This window comes from Oncorhynchus nerka, linkage group LG14 (assembly GCF_034236695.1).
Source record: "Oncorhynchus nerka isolate Pitt River linkage group LG14, Oner_Uvic_2.0, whole genome shotgun sequence".
In the NCBI taxonomy this organism is placed as follows: domain Eukaryota; kingdom Metazoa; phylum Chordata; class Actinopteri; order Salmoniformes; family Salmonidae; genus Oncorhynchus; species Oncorhynchus nerka.
This window is the reverse complement of record NC_088409.1, coordinates 67,008,653-67,035,691: the sequence shown is the minus strand read 5'-3', so window position 1 is coordinate 67,035,691 and position 27,039 is coordinate 67,008,653. Positions and strand designations below refer to the sequence as shown.

The window sequence follows — 27,039 nt, the reverse complement described above, 5'->3', positions numbered from 1 at the left end:
GTGGATGTACTGTATAGTCTGTATGGTGTGGATGTACTGTATAGTCTGTATGGTGTGGATGTACTGTATTGTCTGTATGGTGTGGATGTACTGTATTGTCTGTATGGTGTGGATGTACTGTATTGTCTGTATGGTGTGGATGTACTGTATTGTCTGTATGGTGTGGATGTACTGTATTGTCTGTATGGTGTGGATGTACTGTATAGTCTGTATGGTGTGGATGTACTGTATTGTCTGTATGGTGTGGATGTACTGTATTGTCTGTATGGTGTGGATGTACTGTATTGTCTGTATGGTGTGGATGTACTGTATTGTCTGTATGGTGTGGATGTACTGTATAGTCTGTATGGTGTGGATGTACTGTATAGTCTGTATGGTGTGGATGTACTGTATAGTCTGTATGGTGTGGATGTACTGTATAGTCTGTATGGTGTGGATGTACTGTATAGTCTGTATGGTGTGGATATACTGTAGTCTGTATGGTGTGGATGTACTGTATAGTCTGTATGGTGTGGATGTACTGTATAGTCTGTATGGTGTGGATGTACTGTATAGTCTGTATGGTGTGGATGTACTGTATAGTCTGTATGGTGTGAATGTACTGTATAGTCTGTATGGTGTGGATATACTGTAGTCTTTATGGTGTGGATGTACTGTATAGTCTGTATGGTGTGGATATACTGTAGTCTGTATGGTGTGGATGTACTGTATAGTCTGTATGGTGTGGATGTACTGTATAGTCTGTATGGTGTGGATATACTGTAGTCTGTATGGTGTGGATATACTGTAATCTGTATGGTGTGGATGTACTGTATAGTCTGTATGGTGTGGATGTACTGTATAGTCTGTATGGTGTGGATGTACTGTATAGTCTGTATGGTGTGGATGTACTGTATAGTCTGTATGGTGTGGATGTACTGTATAGTCTGTATGGTGTGGATGTACTGTAGTCTGTATGGTGTGGATATACTGTAGTCTGTATGGTGTGGATGTACTGTATGGTGTGGATGTACTGTATAGTCTGTATGGTGTGGATGTACTGTATAGTCTGTATGGTGTGGATGTACTGTATAGTCTGTATGGTGTGGATGTACTGTATTGTCTGTATGGTGTGGATGTACTGTATAGTCTGTATGGTGTGGATATACTGTAGTCTGTATGGTGTGGATGTACTGTATAGTCTGTATGATGTGGATGTACTGTATAGTCTGTATGGTGTGGATATACTGTAGTCTGTATGGTGTGGATGTACTGTAATCTGTATGGTGTGGATGTACTGTATAGTCTGTATGGTGTGGATGTACTGTAGTCTGTATGGTGTGGATGTACTGTATAGTCTGTATGGTGTGGATGTACTGTATAGTCTGTATGGTGTGGATGTACTGTATAGTCTGTATGGTGTGGATATACTGTAATCTGTATGGTGTGGATGTACTGTATAGTCTGTATGGTGTGGATATACTGTATAGTCTGTATGGTGTGGATGTACTGTATAGTCTGTATGGTGTGGATGTACTGTATAGTCTGTATGGTGTGGATGTACTGTATAGTCTGTATGGTGTGGATATACTGTAATCTGTATGGTGAGGATGTACTGTATAGTCTGTATGGTGTGGATGTACTGTATTGTCTGTATGGTGTGGATGTACTGTATAGTCTGTATGGTGTGGATGTACTGTATTGTCTGTATGGTGTTGATGTACTGTATTGTCTGTATGGTGAGGATGTACTGTATAGTCTGTATGGTGTGGATGTACTGTATAGTCTGTATGGTGTGGATATACTGTATAGTCTGTATGGTGTGGATGTACTGTATAGTCTGTACGGTGTGGATATACTGTAGTCTGTATGGTGTGGATGTACTGTATAGTCTGTATGGTGTGGATGTACTGTATAGTCTGTATGGTGTGGATGTACTGTATTGTCTGTATGGTGTGGATGTACTGTACATAATGTATGGTGAGGATGTACTGTATAGTCTGTATGGTGTGGATGTACTGTATTGTCTGTATGGTGTGGATGTACTGTATAGTCTGTATGGTGTGGATGTACTGTACATAATGTATGGTGTGGATGTACTGTATAGTCTGTATGGTGTGGATGTACTGTATAGTATGTATGGTGTGGATGTACTGTATAGTATGTACATACTGTATGGTGTGGATGTACTGTATAGTATGTACATACTGTATGGTGTGGATGTACTGTATAGTCTGTATGGTGAGGATGTACTGAATAGTCTGTATGGTGTGAATGTACTGTATAGTCTGTATGGTGTGGATGTACTGTATAGTCTGTATGGTGTGGATGTACTGTATAGTCTGTATGGTGTGGATGTACTGTATAGTCTGTATGGTGTGGCTGTACTGTATAGTCTGTATGGTGTGGATGTACTGTATAGTCTGTATGGTGTGGATATACTGTATGTCTGTATGGTGGGATGTACTGTATAGTCTGTATGGTGTGGATGTACTGTATTGTCTGTATGGTGTGGATGTACTGTATTGTCTGTATGGTGTGGATGTACTGTATAGTCTGTATGGTGTGGATGTACTGTATAGTCTGTATGGTGTGGATGTACTGTATAGTCTGTATGGTGTGGATGTACTGTATAGTCTGTATGGTGTGAATGTACTGTATAGTCTGTATGGTGTGGATATACTGTATTGTCTGTATGGTGTGGATGTACTGTATAGTCTGTATGGTGTGGATATACTGTAGTCTGTATGGTGTGGATGTACTGTATAGTCTGTATGGTGTGGATGTACTGTATAGTCTGTATGGTGTGGATATACTGTAGTCTGTATGGTGTGGATATACTGTAATCTGTATGGTGTGGATGTACTGTATAGTCTGTATGGTGTGGATGTACTGTATAGTCTGTATGGTGTGGATGTACTGTATAGTCTGTATGGTGTGGATGTACTGTATAGTCTGTATGGTGTGGATGTACTGTATAGTCTGTATGGTGTGGATGTACTGTATAGTCTGTATGGTGTGGATATACTGTAGTCTGTATGGTGTGGATGTACTGTAATCTGTATGGTGTGGATGTACTGTATAGTCTGTATGGTGTGGATGTACTGTAGTCTGTATGGTGTGGATATACTGTAGTCTGTATGGTGTGGATGTACTGTATTGTCTGTATGGTGTGGATGTACTGTATAGTCTGTATGGTGTGGATATACTGTAGTCTGTATGATGTGGATGTACTGTATAGTCTGTATGATGTGGATGTACTGTATAGTCTGTATGGTGTGGATATACTGTAGTCTGTATGGTGTGGATATACTGTAATCTGTATGGTGTGGATGTACTGTATAGTCTGTATGGTGTGGATATACTGTAGTCTGTATGGTGTGGATGTACTGTATAGTCTGTATGGTGTGGCTGTACTGTATAGTCTGTATGGTGTGGATGTACTGTATAGTCTGTATGGTGTGGATATACTGTAATCTGTATGGTGAGGATGTACTGTATAGTCTGTATGGTGTGGATATACTGTAGTCTGTATGGTGTGGATGTACTGTATAGTCTGTATGGTGTGGCTGTACTGTATAGTCTGTATGGTGTGGATGTACTGTATAGTCTGTATGGTGTGGATATACTGTAATCTGTATGGTGAGGATGTACTGTATAGTCTGTATGGTGTGGATGTACTGTATTGTCTGTATGGTGAGGATTTACTGTATAGTCTGTACTGTGGATGTACTGTATTGTCTGTATGGTGTGGATGTACTGTATTGTCTGTATGGTGAGGATGTACTGTATAGTCTGTATGGTGTGGATGTACTGTATAGTCTGTATGGTGTGGATGTACTGTATAGTCTGTATGGTGTGGATGTACTGTATAGTCTGTATGGTGTGGATATACTGTAGTCTGTATGGTGTGGATGTACTGTATAGTCTGTATGGTGTGGATGTACTGTATAGTCTGTATGGTGTGGATATACTGTAATCTGTATGGTGAGGATGTACTGTACATAATGTATGGTGAGGATGTACTGTATAGTCTGTATGGTGTGGATGTACTGTATTGTCTGTATGGTGTGGATGTACTGTATAGTCTGTATGGTGTGGATGTACTGTATAATGTATGGTGTGGATGTACTGTATAGTCTGTATGGTGTGGATGTACTGTATAGTCTGTATGGTGTGGATGTACTGTATAGTATGTCTGTATGGTGTGGATGTACTGTATAGTATGTCTGTATGGTGTGGATGTACTGTATAGTCTGTATGGTGTGATGATGTACTGAATAGTCTGTATGGTGTGAATGTACTGTATAGTCTGTATGGTGTGGATGTACTGTATAGTCTGTATGGTGTGGATGTACTGTATAGTCTGTATGGTGTGGATGTACTGTATGTCTGTGGTGGATGTACTGTATAGTCTGTATGGTGTGGATGTACTGTATAGTCTGTATGGTGTGGATGTACTGTATTGTCTGTATGGTGAGGATGTACTGTATAGTCTGTATGGTGTGGATGTACTGTATAGTCTGTATGGTGTGGATGTACTGTATTGTCTGTATGGTGTGGATGTACTGTATAGTCTGTATGGTGTGGATGTATAGTCTGTATGGTGTGTACTGTATGTCTGTATGGTGTGGATGTACTGTATAGTCTGTATGGTGTGGATGTACTGTATTGTCTGTATGGTGTGGATGTACTGTATTGTCTGTATGGTGTGGATGTACTGTATAGTCTGTATGGTGTGGATGTACTGTATTGTCTGTATGGTGTGGATGTACTGTATTGTCTGTATGGTGTGGATGTACTGTATGTCTGTGGTGGATGTACTGTATAGTCTGTATGGTGTGGATGTACTGTATAGTCTGTATGGTGTGGATGTACTGTATAGTCTGTATGGTGTGGATGTACTGTATAGTCTGTATGGTGTGGATGTACTGTATAGTCTGTATGGTGTGGATGTACTGTATAGTCTGTATGGTGTGGATGTACTGTATAGTCTGTATGGTGTGGATGTACTGTATAGTCTGTATGGTGTGGATGTACTGTATAGTCTGTATGGTGTGGATGTACTGTATAGTCTGTATGGTGTGGATGTACTGTATAGTCTGTATGGTGTGGATGTACTGTATAGTCTGTATGGTGTGGATGTACTGTATAGTCTGTATGGTGTGGATATACTGTAGTCTGTATGGTGTGGATGTACTGTATAGTCTGTATGGTGTGGATGTACTGTATAGTCTGTATGGTGTGGATATACTGTAGTCTGTATGGTGTGGATATACTGTAATCTGTATGGTGTGGATGTACTGTATAGTCTGTATGGTGTGGATGTACTGTATAGTCTGTATGGTGTGGATGTACTGTATAGTCTGTATGGTGTGGATGTACTGTATAGTCTGTATGGTGTGGATGTACTGTATAGTCTGTATGGTGTGGATGTACTGTATAGTCTGTATGGTGTGGATGTACTGTAGTCTGTATGGTGTGGATGTACTGTATAGTCTGTATGGTGTGGATGTACTGTATAGTCTGTATGGTGTGGATATACTGTACTGTATGGTGTGGATGTCTGTATGGTGGTGTGGATGTACTGTATAGTCTGTATGGTGTGGATGTACTGTATAGTCTGTATGGTGTGGATGTACTGTATGGTGTGGATGTCTGTATGTCTGTGGTGGGATGTACTGTATAGTCTGTATGGTGTGGATGTACTGTATTGTCTGTATGGTGTGGATGTACTGTATTGTCTGTATGGTGAGGATGTACTGTATAGTCTGTATGGTGTGGATGTACTGTATAGTCTGTATGGTGTGGATGTACTGTATAGTCTGTATGGTGTGGATGTACTGTATAGTCTGTATGGTGTGGATGTACTGTAGTCTGTATGGTGTGGATGTACTGTATAGTCTGTATGGTGTGGATGTACTGTATTGTCTGTATGGTGTGGATGTACTGTATAATGTATGGTGTGGATGTACTGTATAGTCTGTATGGTGTGGATGTACTGTATTGTCTGTATGGTGTGGATGTACTGTATAGTCTGTATGGTGTGGATGTACTGTATTGTCTGTATGGTGTGGATGTACTGTATAGTCTGTATGGTGTGGATGTACTGTATAGTCTGTATGGTGTGGATGTACTGTATAGTCTGTATGGTGTGGATGTACTGTATAGTATGTGTATGGTGTGGATGTACTGTATAGTCTGTATGGTGAGGATGTACTGTATAGTCTGTATGGTGTGAATGTACTGTATAGTCTGTATGGTGTGGATGTACTGTATAGTCTGTATGGTGTGGATGTACTGTATAGTCTGTATGGTGTGGATGTACTGTATAGTCTGTATGGTGTGGCTGTACTGTATAGTCTGTATGGTGTGGATGTACTGTATAGTCTGTATGGTGTGGATATACTGTAATCTGTATGGTGATGTACTGTATAGTCTGTATGGTGTGGATGTACTGTATTGTCTGTATGGTGTGGATGTACTGGTCTGTATGGGATGTACTGTATAGTCTGTATGGTGTGGATGTACTGTATTGTCTGTATGGTGTGGATGTACTGTATTGTCTGTATGGTGTGGATGTACTGTATAGTCTGTATGGTGTGGATGTACTGTATAGTCTGTATGGTGTGGATGTACTGTATAGTCTGTATGGTGTGGATGTACTGTATAGTCTGTATGGTGTGGATGTACTGTAGTCTGTATGGTGGTGTGGATGTACTGTATAGTCTGTATGGTGTGGATGTACTGTATAGTCTGTATGGTGTGGATGTACTGTATAGTCTGTATGGTGTGGATGTACTGTATAGTCTGTATGGTGTGATGTACTGTATAGTCTGTATGGCGTGGATATACTGTCTTTATGGTGTGGATGTACTGTATAGTCTGTATGGTGTGGATGTACTGTAGTCTGTATGGTGTGGATGTACTGTATAGTCTGTATGGTGTGGATGTACTGTATAGTCTGTATGGTGTGGATGTACTGTATAGTCTGTATGGTGTGGATGGTAATCTGTATGGTGGGATGTACTGTATAGTCTGTATGGTGTGGATGTACTGTATAGTCTGTATGGTGTGGATGTACTGTATAGTCTGTATGGTGTGGATGTACTGTATAGTCTGTATGGTGTGGATGTACTGTATAGTCTGTATGGTGTGGATGTACTGTATAGTCTGTATGGTGTGGATATACTGTAGTCTGTATGGTGTGGATGTACTGTATAGTCTGTATGGTGTGGATATACTGTAGTCTGTATGGTGTGGATGTACTGTATAGTCTGTATGGTGTGGATGTACTGTATAGTCTGTATGGTGTGGATGTACTGTAGTCTGTATGGTGTGGATGTACTGTATATCTGTATGGTGTGGATGTACTGTATAGTCTGTATGGTGTGGATGTACTGTATAGTCTGTATGGTGTGGATGTACTGTATAGTCTGTATGGTGTGGATGTACTGTATAGTCTGTATGGTGTGGATGTACTGTATAGTCTGTATGGTGTGGATGTACTGTAGTCTGTATGGTGTGGATATACTGTAGTCTGTATGGTGTGGATGTACTGTATTGTCTGTATGGTGTGGATGTACTGTATAGTCTGTATGGTGTGGATATACTGTAGTCTGTATGGTGTGGATGTACTGTATAGTCTGTATGGTGTGGATGTACTGTATAGTCTGTATGGTGTGGATATACTGTAGTCTGTATGGTGTGGATATACTGTAATCTGTATGGTGTGGATGTACTGTATAGTCTGTATGGTGTGGATATACTGTAGTCTGTATGGTGTGGATGTACTGTATAGTCTGTATGGTGTGGCTGTACTGTATAGTCTGTATGGTGTGGATGTACTGTATAGTCTGTATGGTGTGGATATACTGTAATCTGTATGGTGAGGATGTACTGTATAGTCTGTATGGTGTGGATGTACTGTATTGTCTGTATGGTGTGGATGTACTGTATTGTCTGTATGGTGTGGATGTACTGTATTGTCTGTATGGTGTGGATGTACTGTATTGTCTGTATGGTGAGGATGTACTGTATAGTCTGTATGGTGTGGATGTACTGTATAGTCTGTATGGTGTGGATATACTGTATAGTCTGTATGGTGTGGATGTACTGTATAGTCTGTACGGTGTGGATATACTGTAGTCTGTATGGTGTGGATGTACTGTATAGTCTGTATGGTGTGGATGTACTGTATTGTCTGTATGGTGTGGATGTACTGTACATAATGTATGGTGAGGATGTACTGTATAGTCTGTATGGTGTGGATGTACTGTATTGTCTGTATGGTGTGGATGTACTGTATAGTCTGTATGGTGTGGATGTACTGTACATAATGTATGGTGTGGATGTACTGTATAGTCTGTATGGTGTGGATGTACTGTATAGTATGTATGGTGTGGATATACTGTAGTCTGTATGGTGTGGAAGTACTGTATAGTCTGTATGGTGTGGATGTACTGTATAGTCTGTATGGTGTGGATGTACTGTATAGTCTGTATGGTGTGGATGTACTGTATAGTCTGTATGGTGTGGATGTACTGTATAGTCTGTATGGTGTGGATGTACTGTATAGTCTGTATGGTGTGGATGTACTGTATAGTCTGTATGGTGTGGATGTACTGTATATCTGTATGGTGAGGATGTACTGTCTGTATGGTGTGGATGTACTGTATTGTCTGTATGGTGTGGATGTACTGTATAGTCTGTATGGTGTGGATGTACTGTATAGTCTGTATGGTGTGGATGTACTGTATAGTCTGTATGGTGTGGATGTACTGTATAGTCTGTATGGTGTGGATGTACTGTATAGTCTGTATGGTGTGGATGTACTGTATAGTCTGTATGGTGTGATGTACTGTATAGTCTGTATGGTGTGGATGTACTGTATAGTCTGTATGGTGTGGATGTACTGTATAGTCTGTATGGTGTGGATGTACTGTATAGTCTGTATGGTGTGGATGTACTGTATAGTCTGTATGGTGTGGATGTACTGTATAGTCTGTATGGTGTGATGTACTGTATAGTCTGTATGGTGTGGATGTACTGTATAGTCTGTATGGTGTGGATGTACTGTATAGTCTGTATGGTGTGGATATACTGTAGTCTGTATGGTGTGGATGTACTGTATAGTCTGTATGGTGTGGCTGTACTGTATAGTCTGTATGGTGTGGATATACTGTAGTCTGTATGGTGTGGATATACTGTAATCTGTATGGTGTGGATGTACTGTATAGTCTGTATGGTGTGGATGTCTGTATAGTCTGTATGGTGGATGTACTGTATAGTCTGTATGGTGTGGATGTACTGTATAGTCTGTATGGTGTGGATGTACTGTATAGTCTGTATGATGTGGATGTACTGTATAGTCTGTATGGTGTGGATATACTGTAGTCTGTATGGTGTGGATGTACTGTAATCTGTATGGTGTGGATGTACTGTATAGTCTGTATGGTGTGGATGTACTGTAGTCTGTATGGTGTGGATATACTGTAGTCTGTATGGTGTGGATGTACTGTTTTGTCTGTATGGTGTGGATGTACTGTATAGTCTGTATGGTGTGGATATACTGTAATCTGTATGGTGTGGATGTACTGTATAGTCTGTATGATGTGGATGTACTGTATAGTCTGTATGGTGTGGATATACTGTAGTCTGTATGGTGTGGATATACTGTAATCTGTATGGTGTGGATGTACTGTATAGTCTGTATGGTGTGGCTGTACTGTATAGTCTGTATGGTGTGGATGTACTGTATAGTCTGTATGGTGTGGATATACTGTAATCTGTATGGTGTGGATGTACTGTATAGTCTGTATGGTGTGGATGTACTGTATAGTCTGTATGGTGTGGATGTACTGTATAGTCTGTATGGTGTGGATGTACTGTATAGTCTGTATGGTGTGGATGTACTGTATAGTCTGTATGGTGTGGATGTACTGTATAGTCTGTATGGTGTGGATGTACTGTATAGTCTGTATGGTGTGGATGTACTGTATGTCTGTATGGTGAGGATGTACTGTATAGTCTGTATGGTGTGGATGTACTGTATTGTCTGTATGGTGTTGATGTACTGTATTGTCTGTATGGTGAGGATGTACTGTATAGTCTGTATGGTGTGGATGTACTGTATAGTCTGTATGGTGTGGATATACTGTATAGTCTGTATGGTGTGGATGTACTGTATAGTCTGTACGGTGTGGATATACTGTAGTCTGTATGGTGTGGATGTACTGTATAGTCTGTATGGTGTGGATGTACTGTATAGTCTGTATGGTGTGGATGTACTGTATTGTCTGTATGGTGTGGATGTACTGTACATAATGTATGGTGAGGATGTACTGTATAGTCTGTATGGTGTGGATGTACTGTATTGTCTGTATGGTGTGGATGTACTGTATAGTCTGTATGGTGTGGATGTACTGTACATAATGTATGGTGTGGATGTACTGTATAGTCTGTATGGTGTGGATGTACTGTATAGTATGTATGGTGTGGATGTACTGTATAGTATGTACATACTGTATGGTGTGGATGTACTGTATAGTATGTACATACTGTATGGTGTGGATGTACTGTATAGTCTGTATGGTGAGGATGTACTGAATAGTCTGTATGGTGTGAATGTACTGTATAGTCTGTATGGTGTGGATGTACTGTATAGTCTGTATGGTGTGGATGTACTGTATAGTCTGTATGGTGTGGATGTACTGTATAGTCTGTATGGTGTGGCTGTACTGTATAGTCTGTATGGTGTGGATGTACTGTATAGTCTGTATGGTGTGGATATACTGTATTATCTGTATGGTGAGGATGTACTGTATAGTCTGTACGGTGTGGATGTACTGTATTGTCTGTATGGTGTGGATGTACTGTATAGTCTGTATGGTGTGGATGTACTGTATAGTCTGTATGGTGTGGATGTACTGTATAGTCTGTATGGTGTGGATGTACTGTATAGTCTGTATGGTGTGGATGTACTGTATAGTCTGTATGGTGTGGATGTACTGTATAGTCTGTATGGTGTGGATGTACTGTATAGTCTGTATGATGTGGATGTACTGTATAGTCTGTATGGTGTGGATATACTGTAGTCTGTATGGTGTGGATGTACTGTATAGTCTGTATGGTGTGGCTGTACTGTATAGTCTGTATGGTGTGGATATACTGTAGTCTGTATGGTGTGGATATACTGTAATCTGTATGGTGTGGATGTACTGTATAGTCTGTATGGTGTGGATGTACTGTATAGTCTGTATGGTGTGGATGTACTGTATAGTCTGTATGGTGTGGATGTACTGTATAGTCTGTATGGTGTGGATGTACTGTATAGTCTGTATGGTGTGGATGTACTGTATAGTCTGTATGGTGTGGATATACTGTAGTCTGTATGGTGTGGATGTACTGTAATCTGTATGGTGTGGATGTACTGTATAGTCTGTATGGTGTGGATGTACTGTATAGTCTGTATGGTGTGGATATACTGTAGTCTGTATGGTGTGGATGTACTGTATAGTCTGTATGGTGTGGATGTACTGTATAGTCTGTATGGTGTGGATATACTGTAGTCTGTATGGATGTACTGTATAGTCTGTATGATGTGGATGTACTGTATAGTCTGTATGGTGTGGATGTACTGTATAGTCTGTATGGTGTGGATATACTGTAATCTGTATGGTGTGGATGTACTGTATAGTCTGTATGGTGTGGATATACTGTAGTCTGTATGGTGTGGATGTACTGTATAGTCTGTATGGTGTGGATGTACTGTATAGTCTGTATGGTGTGGATGTACTGTATAGTCTGTATGGTGTGGATGTACTGTATAGTCTGTATGGTGTGGATGTACTGTATAGTCTGTATGTATGTATGGTGTGGATGTACTGTATAGTCTGTATGGTGTGGCTGTACTGGATGGTGTGGATGTACTGTATAGTCTGTATGGTGTGGATATACTGTAATCTGTATGGTGAGGATGTACTGTATAGTCTGTATGGTGTGGATGTACTGTATTGTCTGTATGGTGAGGATTTACTGTATAGTCTGTACGGTGTGGATGTACTGTATTGTCTGTATGGTGTTGATGTACTGTATTGTCTGTATGGTGAGGATGTACTGTATAGTCTGTATGGTGTGGATGTACTGTATAGTCTGTATGGTGTGGATATACTGTATAGTCTGTATGGTGTGGATGTACTGTATAGTCTGTACGGTGTGGATATACTGTAGTCTGTATGGTGTGGATGTACTGTATAGTCTGTATGGTGTGGATGTACTGTATAGTCTGTATGGTGTGGATGTACTGTATTGTCTGTATGGTGTGGATGTACTGTACATAATGTATGGTGAGGATGTACTGTATAGTCTGTATGGTGTGGATGTACTGTATTGTCTGTATGGTGTGGATGTACTGTATAGTCTGTATGGTGTGGATGTACTGTACATAATGTATGGTGTGGATGTACTGTATAGTCTGTATGGTGTGGATGTACTGTATAGTCTGTATGGTGTGGATGTACTGTATAGTCTGTATGGTGTGGATGTACTGTATAGTATGTACATACTGTATGGTGTGGATGTACTGTATAGTCTGTATGGTGTGGATGTACTGTATAGTCTGTATGGTGTGGATGTACTGTATAGTCTGTATGGTGTGGATGTACTGTATAGTCTGTATGGTGTGGATGTACTGTATAGTCTGTATGGTGTGGATGTACTGTATAGTCTGTATGGTGTGGATGTACTGTATAGTCTGTATGGTGTGGATGTACTGTATAGTCTGTATGGTGTGGATATACTGTATTATCTGTATGGTGATGTACTGTATAGTCTGTATGGTGTGGATGTACTGTATTGTCTGTATGGTGTGGATGTACTGTATTGTCTGTATGGTGTGGATGTACTGTATAGTCTGTATGGTGTGGATGTACTGTAGTCTGTATGGTGGGATGTACTGTATAGTCTGTATGGTGTGGATGTACTGTATAGTCTGTATGGTGTGGATGTACTGTATAGTCTGTATGGTGTGGATGTACTGTATAGTCTGTATGGTGTGGATGTACTGTATAGTCTGTATGGTGTGGATGTACTGTATAGTCTGTATGGTGTGGATGTACTGTATAGTCTGTATGGTGTGGACTGTATAGTCTGTATGGTGTGGATGTACTGTAGTCTGTATGGTGTGGATATACTGTAATCTGTATGGTGTGGATGTACTGTATAGTCTGTATGGTGTGGATGTACTGTATAGTCTGTATGGTGTGGATGTACTGTATAGTCTGTATGGTGTGGATGTACTGTATAGTCTGTATGGTGTGGATGTACTGTATAGTCTGTATGGTGTGGATGTACTGTATAGTCTGTATGGTGTGGATGTACTGTATGGTGTGGAGTCTGTATGGTGTGGATGTACTGTATAGTCTGTATGGTGTGGATGTACTGTATCTGTATGGTGTGGATATACTGTCTGTATGGTGTGGATGTACTGTATAGTCTGTATGGTGTGGATGTACTGTATAGTCTGTATGGTGTGGATATGTAGTCTGTATGATGTGGATGTACTGTATAGTCTGTATGGTGTGGCTGTACTGTATAGTCTGTATGGTGTGGATATACTGTAGTCTGTATGGTGTGGATATACTGTAATCTGTATGGTGTGGATGTACTGTATAGTCTGTATGGTGTGGATATACTGTAGTCTGTATGGTGTGGATGTACTGTATAGTCTGTATGGTGTGGATGTACTGTATAGTCTGTATGGTGTGGATGTACTGTATAGTCTGTATGGTGTGGATGTACTGTATAGTCTGTATGGTGTGGATGTACTGTATAGTCTGTATGGTGTGGATATACTGTAGTCTGTATGGTGTGGATGTACTGTATAGTCTGTATGGTGTGGATGTATAGTCTGTATGGTGTGGATGTCTGTATGTCTGTGTGGATATACTGTAATCTGTATGGTGAGGATGTACTGTATAGTCTGTATGGTGTGGATGTACTGTATTGTCTGTATGGTGAGGATTTACTGTATAGTCTGTATGTGGATGTACTGTATTGTCTGTATGGTGTTGATGTACTGTATTGTCTGTATGGTGAGGATGTACTGTATAGTCTGTATGGTGTGGATGTACTGTATAGTCTGTATGGTGTGGATATACTGTATAGTCTGTATGGTGTGGATGTACTGTATAGTCTGTATGGTGTGGATGTACTGTAGTCTGTATGGTGTGGATGTACTGTATAGTCTGTATGGTGTGGATGTACTGTAGTCTGTATGGTGTGGATGTACTGTATTGTCTGTATGGTGTGGATGTACTGTACATAATGTATGGTGAGGATGTACTGTATAGTCTGTATGGTGTGGATGTACTGTATTGTCTGTATGGTGTGGATGTACTGTATAGTCTGTATGGTGTGGATGTACTGTACATAATGTATGGTGTGGATGTACTGTATAGTCTGTATGGTGTGGATGTACTGTATAGTATGTATGGTGTGGATGTACTGTATAGTATGTACATACTGTATGGTGTGGATGTACTGTATAGTATGTACATACTGTATGGTGTGGATGTACTGTATAGTCTGTATGGTGAGGATGTACTGAATAGTCTGTATGGTGTGAATGTACTGTATAGTCTGTATGGTGTGGATGTACTGTATAGTCTGTATGGTGTGGATGTACTGTATAGTCTGTATGGTGTGGATGTACTGTATAGTCTGTATGGTGTGGATGTACTGTATAGTCTGTATGGTGTGGATGTACTGTATAGTCTGTATGGTGTGGATATACTGTAATCTGTATGGTGTGGATGTACTGTATAGTCTGTACTGTATGTACTGTATTGTCTGTATGGTGTGGATGTACTGTATTGTCTGTATGGTGAGGATGTACTGTATAGTCTGTACTGTGGATGTACTGTAGTCTGTATGGTGTGGATGTACTGTATAGTCTGTATGGTGTGGATGTACTGTATAGTCTGTATGGTGTGGATGTACTGTATAGTCTGTATGGTGTGGATGTACTGTATAGTCTGTATGGTGTGGATGTACTGTATAGTCTGTATGGTGTGGATGTACTGTATAGTCTGTATGGTGTGGATGTACTGTATAGTCTGTATGGTGTGGATGTACTGTATGTCTGTATGGTGTGATGTACTGTATAGTCTGTATGGTGTGGATGTACTGTATTGTCTGTATGGTGTGGATGTACTGTATAGTCTGTATGGTGTGGATGTACTGTATAGTCTGTATGGTGTGACTGTATAGTCTGTATGGTGTGGATGTACTGTATGGTCTGTATGTCTGTATGGTGTGGATGTACTGTATAGTCTGTATGGTGTGGATGTACTGTATAGTCTGTATGGTGTGGATATACTGTATAGTCTGTATGGTGTGGATGTACTGTATAGTCTGTATGGTGTGGATGTACTGTATAGTCTGTATGGTGTGGATGTACTGTATAGTCTGTATGGTGTGGATGTACTGTATAGTCTGTATGGTGTGGATGTACTGTATAGTCTGTATGGTGTGGATGTACTGTATAGTCTGTATGGTGTGGATGTACTGTATAGTCTGTATGGTGTGGATGTACTGTATAGTCTGTATGGTGTGATGTATAGTCTGTATGGTGGGATGTACTGTATAGTCTGTATGGTGTGGATGTACTGTATAGTCTGTATGGTGTGGATGTACTGTATCTGTATGGTGTGGATGTACTGTATTGTCTGTATGGTGTGGATGTACTGTATAGTCTGTATGGTGTGGATGTACTGTATAGTCTGTATGGTGTGGATGTACTGTATAGTCTGTATGGTGTGGATGTACTGTATAGTCTGTATGGTGTGGATGTACTGTAGTCTGTATGGTGTGGATGTACTGTATAGTCTGTATGGTGTGGATGTACTGTATTGTCTGTATGGTGTGGATGTACTGTATAGTCTGTATGGTGTGGATGTACTGTATAGTCTGTATGGTGTGGATGTACTGTATAGTCTGTATGGTGTGGATGTACTGTATAGTCTGTATGGTGTGGATGTACTGTATAGTCTGTATGGTGTGGATGTACTGTATAGTCTGTATGGTGTGGATGTACTGTATAGTCTGTATGGTGTGGATATACTGTAGTCTGTATGGTGTGGATGTACTGTATAGTCTGTATGGTGTGGATGTACTGTATTGTCTGTATGGTGAGGATGTACTGTACATAATGTATGGTGTGGATGTACTGTATAGTCTGTATGGTGTGGATGTACTGTATTGTCTGTATGGTGTGGATGTACTGTATAGTCTGTATGGTGTGGATGTACTGTACATAATGTATGGTGTGGATGTACTGTATAGTCTGTATGGTGTGGATGTACTGTATAGTATGTATGGTGTGGATGTACTGTATAGTATGTACATACTGTATGGTGTGGATGTACTGTATAGTATGTACATACTGTATGGTGTGGATGTACTGTATAGTCTGTATGGTGAGGATGTACTGTATAGTCTGTATGGTGTGGATGTACTGTATAGTCTGTATGGTGTGGATGTACTGTATAGTCTGTATGGTGTGGATGTACTGTATAGTCTGTATGGTGTGGCTGTACTGTATAGTCTGTATGGTGTGGATGTACTGTATAGTCTGTATGGTGTGGATGTACTGTATAGTCTGTATGGTGTGGATGTACTGTATAGTCTGTATGGTGTGGATGTACTGTATAGTCTGTATGGTGTGGATGTACTGTATAGTCTGTATGGTGTGGATGTACTGTATAGTCTGTATGGTGTGGATGTACTGTATAGTCTGTATGGTGTGGATGTACTGTATTGTCTGTATGGTGTGGATGTACTGTATAGTCTGTATGGTGTGGATGTACTGTATAGTCTGTATGGTGTGGATGTACTGTATAGTCTGTATGGTGTGGATGTACTGTATAGTCTGTATGGTGTGGATGTATGTACTGTAGTCTGTATGGTGTGGATGTACTGTATAGTCTGTATGGTGTGGATGTACTGTATAGTCTGTATGGTGTGGATGTACTGTATAGTCTGTATGGTGTGGATGTACTGTATAGTCTGTATGGTGTGGATGTACTGTATAGTCTGTATGGTGTGGATGTACTGTATAGTCTGTATGGTGTGGATGTACTGTATAGTCTGTATGGTGTGGATATACTGTAGTCTGTATGGTGTGGATGTACTGTATAGTCTGTATGGTGTGGATGTACTGTATAGTCTGTATGGTGTGGATATACTGTAGTCTGTATGGTGTGGATATACTGTAATCTGTATGGTGTGGATGTACTGTATAGTCTGTATGGTCTGTATGTCTGTATGTGTGGATGTACTGTATAGTCTGTATGGTGTGGATGTACTGTATAGTCTGTATGGTGTCTGTATGGTGTGGATGTACTGTATAGTCTGTATGGTGTGGATGTACTGTATCTGTATGGTGTGGATGTACTGTATAGTCTGTATGGTGTGGATGTACTGTATAGTCTGTATGGTGTGGATGTACTGTATAGTCTGTATGGTGTGGATGTACTGTATAGTCTGTATGGTGTGGATGTACTGTACTGTATGGTGTCTGTAATCTGTATGGTGTGGATGTACTGTATAGTCTGTATGGTGTGGATGTACTGTATAGTCTGTATGGTGTGGATGTACTGTATAGTCTGTATGGTGTGGATGTACTGTATAGTCTGTATGGTGTGGATGTACTGTATAGTCTGTATGGTGTGGATGTACTGTAGTCTGTATGGTGTGGATATACTGTATGGTGTGGATGTACTGTATAGTCTGTATGGTGTGGATGTACTGTATAGTCTGTATGGTGTGGATGTACTGTAGTCTGTATGGTGTGGATGTACTGTATAGTCTGTATGGTGTGGATGTACTGTATAGTCTGTATGGTGTGGATGACTGTATAGTCTGTATGGTGTGGATGTACTGTAATCTGTATGGTGTGGATGTACTGTATCTGTATGGTGTGGATATACTGTAGTCTGTATGGTGGATGTACTGTATAGTCTGTATGGTGTGGATGTACTGTATAGTCTGTATGGTGTGGATGTACTGTATAGTCTGTATGGTGTGGATATACTGTAATCTGTATGGTGTGGATGTACTGTATAGTCTGTATGGTGTGGATGTACTGTATTGTCTGTATGGTGAGGATGTACTGTATAGTCTGTATGGTGTGGATGTACTGTATTGTCTGTATGGTGGATGGATGTCTGTATGGTGTGGATGTACTGTATAGTCTGTATGGTGTGGATGTACTGTATAGTCTGTATGGTGTGGATGTACTGTATAGTCTGTATGGTGTGGATGTACTGTATAGTCTGTATGGTGTGGATAGTAGTCTGTATGGTGTGGATGTACTGTATAGTCTGTATGGTGTGGATGTACTGTATTGTCTGTATGGTGTGGATGTACTGTATGGGTGTGGATGTACTGTATAGTCTGTATGGTGTGGATGTACTGTATTGTCTGTATGGTGTGGATGTACTGTATAGTCTGTATGGTGTGGATGTACTGTACATAATGTATGGTGTGGATGTACTGTATAGTCTGTATGGTGTGGATGTACTGTATAGTCTGTATGGTGTGGATGTACTGTATAGTATGTACATCTGTATGGTGTGGATGTACTGTATAGTCTGTATGGTGTGGATGTACTGTATAGTCTGTATGGTGTGGATGTACTGTATAGTCTGTATGGTGTGGATGTACTGTATAGTCTGTATGGTGTGGATGTACTGTATAGTCTGTATGGTGTGGATGTACTGTATAGTCTGTATGGTGTGGATGTACTGTATAGTCTGTATGGTGTGGATGTACTGTATAGTCTGTATGGTGTGGATGTACTGTATAGTCTGTATGGTGTGGATATACTGTATAGTCTGTATGGTGTGGATGTACTGTATAGTCTGTATGGTGTGGATGTACTGTATTGTCTGTATGGTGAGGATGTACTGTGTCTGTATGGTGTGGATGTACTGTATTGTCTGTATGGTGTGGATGTACTGTATAGTCTGTATGGTGTGGATGTACTGTATTGTCTGTATGGTGTGGATGTACTGTATAGTCTGTATGGTGTGGATGTACTGTATAGTCTGTATGGTGTGGATGTACTGTATAGTCTGTATGGTGTGGATGTACTGTATAGTCTGTATGGTGTGGATATACTGTAGTCTGTATGGTGTGGATGTACTGTATAGTCTGTATGGTGTGGATGTACTGTATAGTCTGTATGGTGTGGATGTACTGTATAGTCTGTATGGTGTGGATGTACTGTATAGTCTGTATGGTGTGGATGTACTGTATAGTCTGTATGGTGTGGATGTACTGTAGTCTGTATGGTGTGGATGTACTGTATAGTCTGTATGGTGTGGATGTACTGTATCTGTCTGGTATGGTGTGGTCTGTATGGTGTGGATGTACTGTATAGTCTGTATGGTGTGGATGGACTGTAGTCTGTATGGTGTGGATGTACTGTATCTGTATGGTGTGGATGTACTGTATAGTCTGTATGGTGTGGATGTACTGTATAGTCTGTATGGTGTGGATGTACTGTATAGTCTGTATGGTGTGGATGTACTGTATAGTCTGTATGGTGTGGATGTACTGTATAGTCTGTATGGTGTGGATGTACTGTATAGTCTGTATGGTGTGGATGTACTGTAGTCTGTAATCTGTATGGTGTGGATGTACTGTATAGTCTGTATGGTGTGGATGTACTGTATAGTCTGTATGGTGTGGATGTACTGTATAGTCTGTATGGTGTGGATGTACTGTATAGTCTGTATGGTGTGGATGTACTGTATAGTCTGTATGGTGTGGATATACTGTATAGTCTGTATGGTGTGGATGTACTGTATAGTCTGTATGGTGTGGATGTACTGTATAGTCTGTATGGTGTGGATGTACTGTATAGTCTGTATGGTGTGGATATACTGTAATCTGTATGGTGTGGATGTACTGTATAGTCTGTATGGTGTGGATGTACTGTATAGTCTGTATGGTGTGGATGTACTGTATAGTCTGTATGGTGTGGATATACTGTATCTGTATGGTGAGGATGTACTGTATAGTCTGTATGGTGTGGATGTACTGTATTGTCTGTATGGTGTGGATTTACTGTATGTACTGTACTGTATAGTCTGTATGGTGTGGATGTACTGTATTGTCTGTATGTGAGGATGTACTGTATAGTCTGTATGGTGGATGTACTGTATAGTCTGTATGGTGTGGATGTACTGTATAGTCTGTATGGTGTGGATGTACTGTATAGTCTGTATGGTGTGGATGTACTGTATAGTCTGTATGGTGTGGATGTACTGGTCTGTATGGTGTGGATGTACTGTATAGTCTGTATGGTGTGGATGTACTGTACTGTATGGTGAGGATGTACTGTATAGTCTGTATGGTGTGGATGTACTGTATAGTCTGTATGGTGTGGATGTACTGTATAGTCTGTATGGTGTGGATGTACTGTAATCTGTATGGTGTGGATGTACTGTATAGTCTGTATGGTGTGGATGTACTGTATAGTCTGTATGGTGTGGATATACTGTAGTCTGTATGGTGTGGATGTACTGTATAGTCTGTATGGTGTGGATGTACTGTATAGTCTGTATGGTGTGGATGTACTGTATAGTCTGTATGGTGTGGATGTACTGTATAGTCTGTATGGTGTGGATGTACTGTATAGTCTGTATGGTGTGGATGTACTGTATAGTCTGTATGGTGTGGATGTACTGTATAGTCTGTATGGTGTGGATGTACTGTATAGTCTGTATGGTGTGGATGTACTGTATAGTCTGTATGGTGTGGATGTACTGTAGTCTGTATGGTGTGGATGTACTGTACTGTATGGTGGATCTGTATGGTGTGGATGTACTGTATAGTCTGTATGGTGTGGATGTACTGTATAGTCTGTATGGTGTGGATGTACTGTATAGTCTGTATGGTGTGGATGTACTGTATAGTCTGTATGGTGTGGATGTACTGTATTGTCTGTATGGTGTGGATGTACTGTATGGTGTGGATGTCTGTATGGTGTGGATGTACTGTATTGTCTGTATGGTGTGGATGTACTGTATTGTCTGTATGGTGTGGATGTACTGTATTGTCTGTATGGTGTGGATGTACTGTATTGTCTGTATGGTGTGGATGTACTGTATAGTCTGTATGGTGTGGATGTACTGTATTGTCTGTATGGTGTGGATGTACTGTATTGTCTGTATGGTGTGGATGTACTGTATTGTCTGTATGGTGTGGATGTACTGTATTGTCTGTATGGTGTGGATGTACTGTATAGTCTGTATGGTGTGGATATACTGTAGTCTGTATGGTGTGGATGTACTGTATAGTCGGTATGGTGTGGATGTACTGTATAGTCTGTATGGTGTGCATGTACTGTATAGTCTGTATGGTCTGGATGTACTGTAATCTGGATGTACTGTATAGTCTGTATGGTGTGCATGTACTGTATAGTCTGTATGGTCTGGATGTACTGTATTGTCTGTACATACTGTATGGTGTTGATTTACTGTAAGGTGGGACACAGGCTGTAGAGTGATGGTCCTGTTCCACTAGATCTCTGTTACAGGATGCCTATATGCGGAAATGTGGTGGTGTTATCAGCCTCTTAATTGATCTGTCTGATCAGTGTGGTTCTGTCTGAGCAGCTGACAGATACAGTCCCCAACGACTCTGAGCTGAAGACATATCCTCAACACTCTTTTGCCGCTTTCTAAAAACAAAAGTGTTTCATAGTTTACCTTGTCTGATAACAAATGTTGAAACAGCCTATCAGTTTAGATGCTGGAAATGTATTAAATGTATTAATATGTTTCCTGTGGGTTCTGACGTCAATAGTTATGAAATACTACAGTCCACCGCTCTTTACTCCAAGTCAGTCATCATTGGACGTTTCATGTAGAGATTGTGGGTACTGTGGTTAATCCAGACTTCCGAAGCTCGCCAAATGTTATGGTATGCGTTTTATGAATCTATCAAAACCAGATTCCCATTTGGCTCCACTGATGTGACACTTGAAAGCATTTATAATCTCCTTATCTTTCTACACTGATATGAATCTGCTCTTTGGGGTTCAGGGGAGAGGTGTTTAGCTGTCTGACTGTCTCCTGGCTGTTCTGTCTGACTGTTCTCTGGTTGTATGACTGTTCTGTCTGACTATTGTCTAAATGTTGTCTGACTGTTGTCTGATGGTTGCCTGGCTGTTTTCTGTTTTCTGACTGTTCTCTGACTGCTGTCGGGCTGTTCCCTGACTCTTCTGACTGTTATCTGACTGTTCCCTGACTGTTATCAAATCAAATCAAATGTTATTTGTCACATACACATGGTTAGCAGATGTTAATGCGAGTGTAGCGAAATGCTTGTGCTTCTAGTTCCGACAATGCAGTAATAACCAACAAGTAATCTAACTAACAATTCCTAAACTACTGTCTTATACACAGTGTAAGGGGATAAAGAATATGTACATAAGGATATATGAATGAATGATGGTACAGGGCAGCATACAGTAGATGGTATCGAGTACAGTATATACATATGAGATGAGTATGTAGACAAAGTAAACAAAGTGGCATAGTTAAAGTGGCTAGTGATACATGTATTACATAAGGATGCAGTCGATGATATAGTGATGCGTTGTGCAGACCTCACTACCCTCTGGAGAGCCTTACGGTTGAGGGCAGAGCAGTTGCCGTACCAGGCGGTGATACAGCCCGCCAGGATGCTCTCGATTGTGCATCTGTAGAAGTTTATGAGTGCTTTTGGTGACAAGCCGAATTTCTTCAGCCTCCTGAGGCTGTTCTGACTGTTCTCTGACTTCTGTCGGGCTGTTGTATGACTGTTGTATGACTGTTGTCTGACTGTTGTTGGGCTGTTCCCTGACTGTTCTCTGACCACTGCCAGGCTGTCCTCTCTCGCCACCCCCTGTTCTAACTGTTCTCTGACTGACTGTTCCTACTGTTCTGTCTTTCTGTCCCCCCCTCCCCTCCCCCTCCAGACAGCGAGGAGGAAGAGTTGGTCAAATCGAAGAAGGGGTTCCGCAGCCAGGCAGTAGCCAATCAGAGCCCAGAGACGGACCTGATGTTGGATGGAGACGACGACACTGCCAGTCTGCTGCAGGAGAAGGAGATGGACAACCTGGCTGGTGAGATACACAAACGCAGATGCACATATTTGTCCTATGTTTGGGTTATGGTTTATGTTTTTGCCAGTGTAAGTGAATCTGGACAGTGTTTCCAAGGTGTTCAGGTGAAAGTGTAGTTCCTGTGTGGTTGTGTATGTGTGAAACACACCGGTCGGTTCTATTCTGTGTTGTTTTGGTCCTCTAGCGCTGTTCCTTCCTCGCCTGTTTGTCTCCAGAGGTCAGTCCGTCATCTCAGTCCAAGTAAATCTAAATTGATTCCGGAAGGATGATCAATCTGACCATGGCTGCATTTCAAATGGCACTCTATTCTCTAGTTAGTGCACTACTTTTGACTAGGGCTCATAGTGCTTTCGTCAAAAGTAGTGAAATACGGTGCCATTTGGAACGCATGATATGTCACCACCTACCAAATGGCCCAGAAAATCATTAACTAAACTAACATTACCTAACCTGACAAACTGAACTTTTAACCCACATTAACACTCTGATCTTACTTATTATAACGGACAGAAAAACTATGAAAACAAACTAATGAATGAAAATCACTTGAATCAACCTCCTCAGTGAAAATACATATGTAAATAAACAAATTACAATTAGTTATAAAAACACATGAGTTGGTTGTTTGATATCTAGACATTTTATTTTCATTAGAACATTGAGTCATGGACTGCACCCTATTCTTTTTGATAGTGCATTACTTTTAACCAGGGCCCGTAGCTATCTGGTCAACCAGGGCCCGTAGCTATCTGGTCAACCAGGGCCCGTAGCTATCTGGTCAACCAAGGCCCGTAGCGATCTGGTCAACCAAGGCCCATAGCTATCTGGTCAACCAGGGCCCGTAGCTATCTGGTCAACCAAGGCCCGTAGCTATCTGGTCAACCAGGGCTCGCAGCGATCTGGTCAACCAGGGCCCGTAGCTATCTGGTCAACCAGGGCCCGTAGCTATCTGGTCAACCAGGGCCCGCAGCGATCTGGTCAACCAGGGCCCGTAGCTATCTGGTCAACCAGGGCCCGTAGCTATCTGGTCAACCAAGGCCCGTAGCGATCTGGTCAACCAGGGCCCGCAGCGATCTTGTCAACCAAGGCCCGTAGCTATCTGGTCAACCAAGGCCCGTAGCTATCTGGTCAACCAAGGCCCGTAGCTATCTGGTCAACCAGGGCCCGTAGCTATCTGGTCAACCAGGGCCCGTAGCGATCTGGTCAACCAGGGCCCGTAGCGATCTGGTCAACCAAGGCCCGTAGCGATCTGGTCAACCAGGGCCCGTAGCGATCTGGTCAACCAGGGCCCGTAGCTATCTGGTCAACCAGGGCCCGCAGCGATCTGGTCAACCAGGGCCCGTAGCGATCTGGTCATAAGTGTGCACTATATAGAAAAAGGGTTAATAAGAGCTGTTCCATGACATGATGTCCGAATGTCCAGAACATAAATAATGACATTTAAACTGAATTTTAACTTGGAGGCTTGGAGGTTTTACCTGAAACGTGCCAGGCAGGCAAGAGAGCTTCATACAGCTGCCATAGCTACAGTGAAACGTGTAATATAATAATAATATATGCAATTAAGCAAACGCTTTTATCCGTAGTGCGCGCACATACCTTATTGTATGGGGGGCCCAAGCAGGATTTATGTTTTAAACAAGCACCTCAACGTTTGCAAGTTTGAAATGCTTAAACTTCACCGGCTATTGCAGTGGTTCGCATCCGTAGATCTAAAGGATGCGTATGTTCATGTGACTATACATCCTCTCCACAGAACGTTTCAGAGGTTTCATTTCGAGGGTGTGGTCTACAAGTTTCTAGTCTTGCTTTTCGGGCTCTCCCTATCGCCCCAGAGCATTTTCTATGGTGGTGGAGGCGGCTTTGGCACCGGTGAGTAGCCAGGGGATCCCATTATTGGCCTATCTTGGATGATTGGATGGTCATAGTGGAGTTGAGGGAACAGGTGGAGCTCCACACTGCTACGTTTCCCATATTCAGTCTCTGGGGTTCATAGTGTATCACAAGGAAAGTTGTTTGACCCCAGCACAGCGCATTCAGTTGGCCTCAAACTTTGCTCTATGCGTTTCCTCCGGTGGTCCTGTTTCAGGCCACCGTGGAGAGGGTCCATCAGGAGGGTCTGGTGTTGATTCTGGTGGCTCCCCGCTGGCCCAGAGAGATTGGCACCCACGTCCGCATGTATGGGATCTATGGGTTTGGCCCCTGAAAGGTTGAATTTGACGGCTAGGGGTTTACCCTTGAACATGATAAAGACTATAGAGCCGGTGCATATGCCCTCTACAAGAGGGTTGTATACATATAAGTGGGTCACGTTTGAGGGTTGGTGTCAGGTTAAAGGAGTTTCATGTTTTATATGCTCTTTGGTGTACATTTTGCTTTCGGAGCAGGGCTTTTCTTTTTCCACATTGAAGGTTTATATGGCAGCCATGTAGGGATTGAAGGCTCTACCCTGGAGTCTCACTCTCTGGTGGTGAAGTCTCTGAAAGGCGTGCGTCGGCTCAGACCAGTGTCTAAACCTATGGCATCCACTTGAGACCTGGCTTTGGTCCTGGATGCTCTGTGTGAGTCTCTGTTTGTACCATTGGAGTCTGTGAAGGTCCTTTCCGTAGAGACTGCCCTGCTCATGGCCTTGGCGGCGGCCAAGCGTGTTTTGGATCTCCACGCGCTCTCAGTACACCCTAGCTGTTTGGCGTTTGCTCCTGCTGACTACAAAGTGATTTTACATCCTAAGTCAGAATCTGTATATGTCTTCCAGGTCCCTGGCTTTCCAGCTGTTCCCTTTCTCACCTTTTCCGTTTCCCTCCAGTGAACAACTGAGTTTGCATGGCCTGTGTCCGGTGCTCTCTTGAGTGTACAAAACATTTAAGGACTCCTTCCTAATATTGAGTAGTGCACATTTCAGGCTCGCAAGGTAAGTATTGTTATTGGAACTGTGGTGTCTATGGACTTGGGCTGCAGTGTAGCCAAGCTGCAGCAGGTTCTGGTTCCCTATATAGTGTTCTAGTGTTTTCATTGTGTTCTCATAAGGGTGGTAGGTAGCTCTCTGAGTGCCAATAATGTGGACGCCGTTTAGCACATTTCTGATTCTGAGGGGATGGGTTAAATGCAGAAGACACATTTTTGTTGAATGCATTCAGTTGTGCAACTGACTAGGTATCCCCTTCCCTTTCTGGTAGTGTTCTTTTCGGGTTCTTGTTGGGTTCTCGTCGTGTTCGCATAGTTTTCTCATATCGTTTTACTTTTAACATAGTGTTCTCTTACTGTTCTCACAATGTTCTCAATGTTTTCCAACCCACCTCCTGGTCATATGGCACCAGGCTCCAGCTTTGTAGGTCAAACTCTCCAGTCAGAACTATGCTTTCTGCTGCTTTAGGTATAATTGCCTCAGCCTCACAGGGGAGAGATATCCAGAGTTCAGTCTGGTTGTGAATATAGATCAAGAGGAACTGTTCAACGGTCTGATACACTGCCTGAACGCTGCAAACAACTGGTCCCTGAAATAAGAGCAGCAAGCGCTGCGGTGGTATTATTCCTGATGCAAGCGTTTTACTGGAATACAATAGCGGATCCTGGCAGCCATCATAAATTCCTGAAATGTTTACTATGTTCCAATCACAAGGATTATAAAGCAGCAAATGGACTGAGGGAGAATCTGGTTGCTGTGCCTCCTCTGTCATGCTCACAGACCTTCTAAGAAACTGTTTTTTTTCTGAGGAGAAAAATGATTCCTGAGATAATTGAGAAAATAATAATGAAAGCATGATATACTGTAGCTGATGTTTCTTTTAAAAGATAATGGTTTACTGGTATGTTGGCATTCTGACACAGTGAATTATAATGGTAGACTATTGTATCTACAATGTTGCCATGTAAGTGGGTAC

General features: G+C 41.6%; 1 protein-coding gene across 1 annotated transcript in view; it reads left to right on the top strand.

The window, feature by feature from the left end:
- The window catches only part of LOC115141267 (neurobeachin-like), a 262,298-nt gene that overhangs the window by 105,041 nt on the left and 130,218 nt on the right, over positions 1–27,039 (top strand). Inside the window, exon 5 of the mRNA XM_065000303.1 lies at positions 23,012–23,158. Coding sequence (XP_064856375.1) covers positions 23,012–23,158 — 147 coding nt within the window. The remainder of the gene's footprint in view (positions 1–23,011; positions 23,159–27,039) is intronic.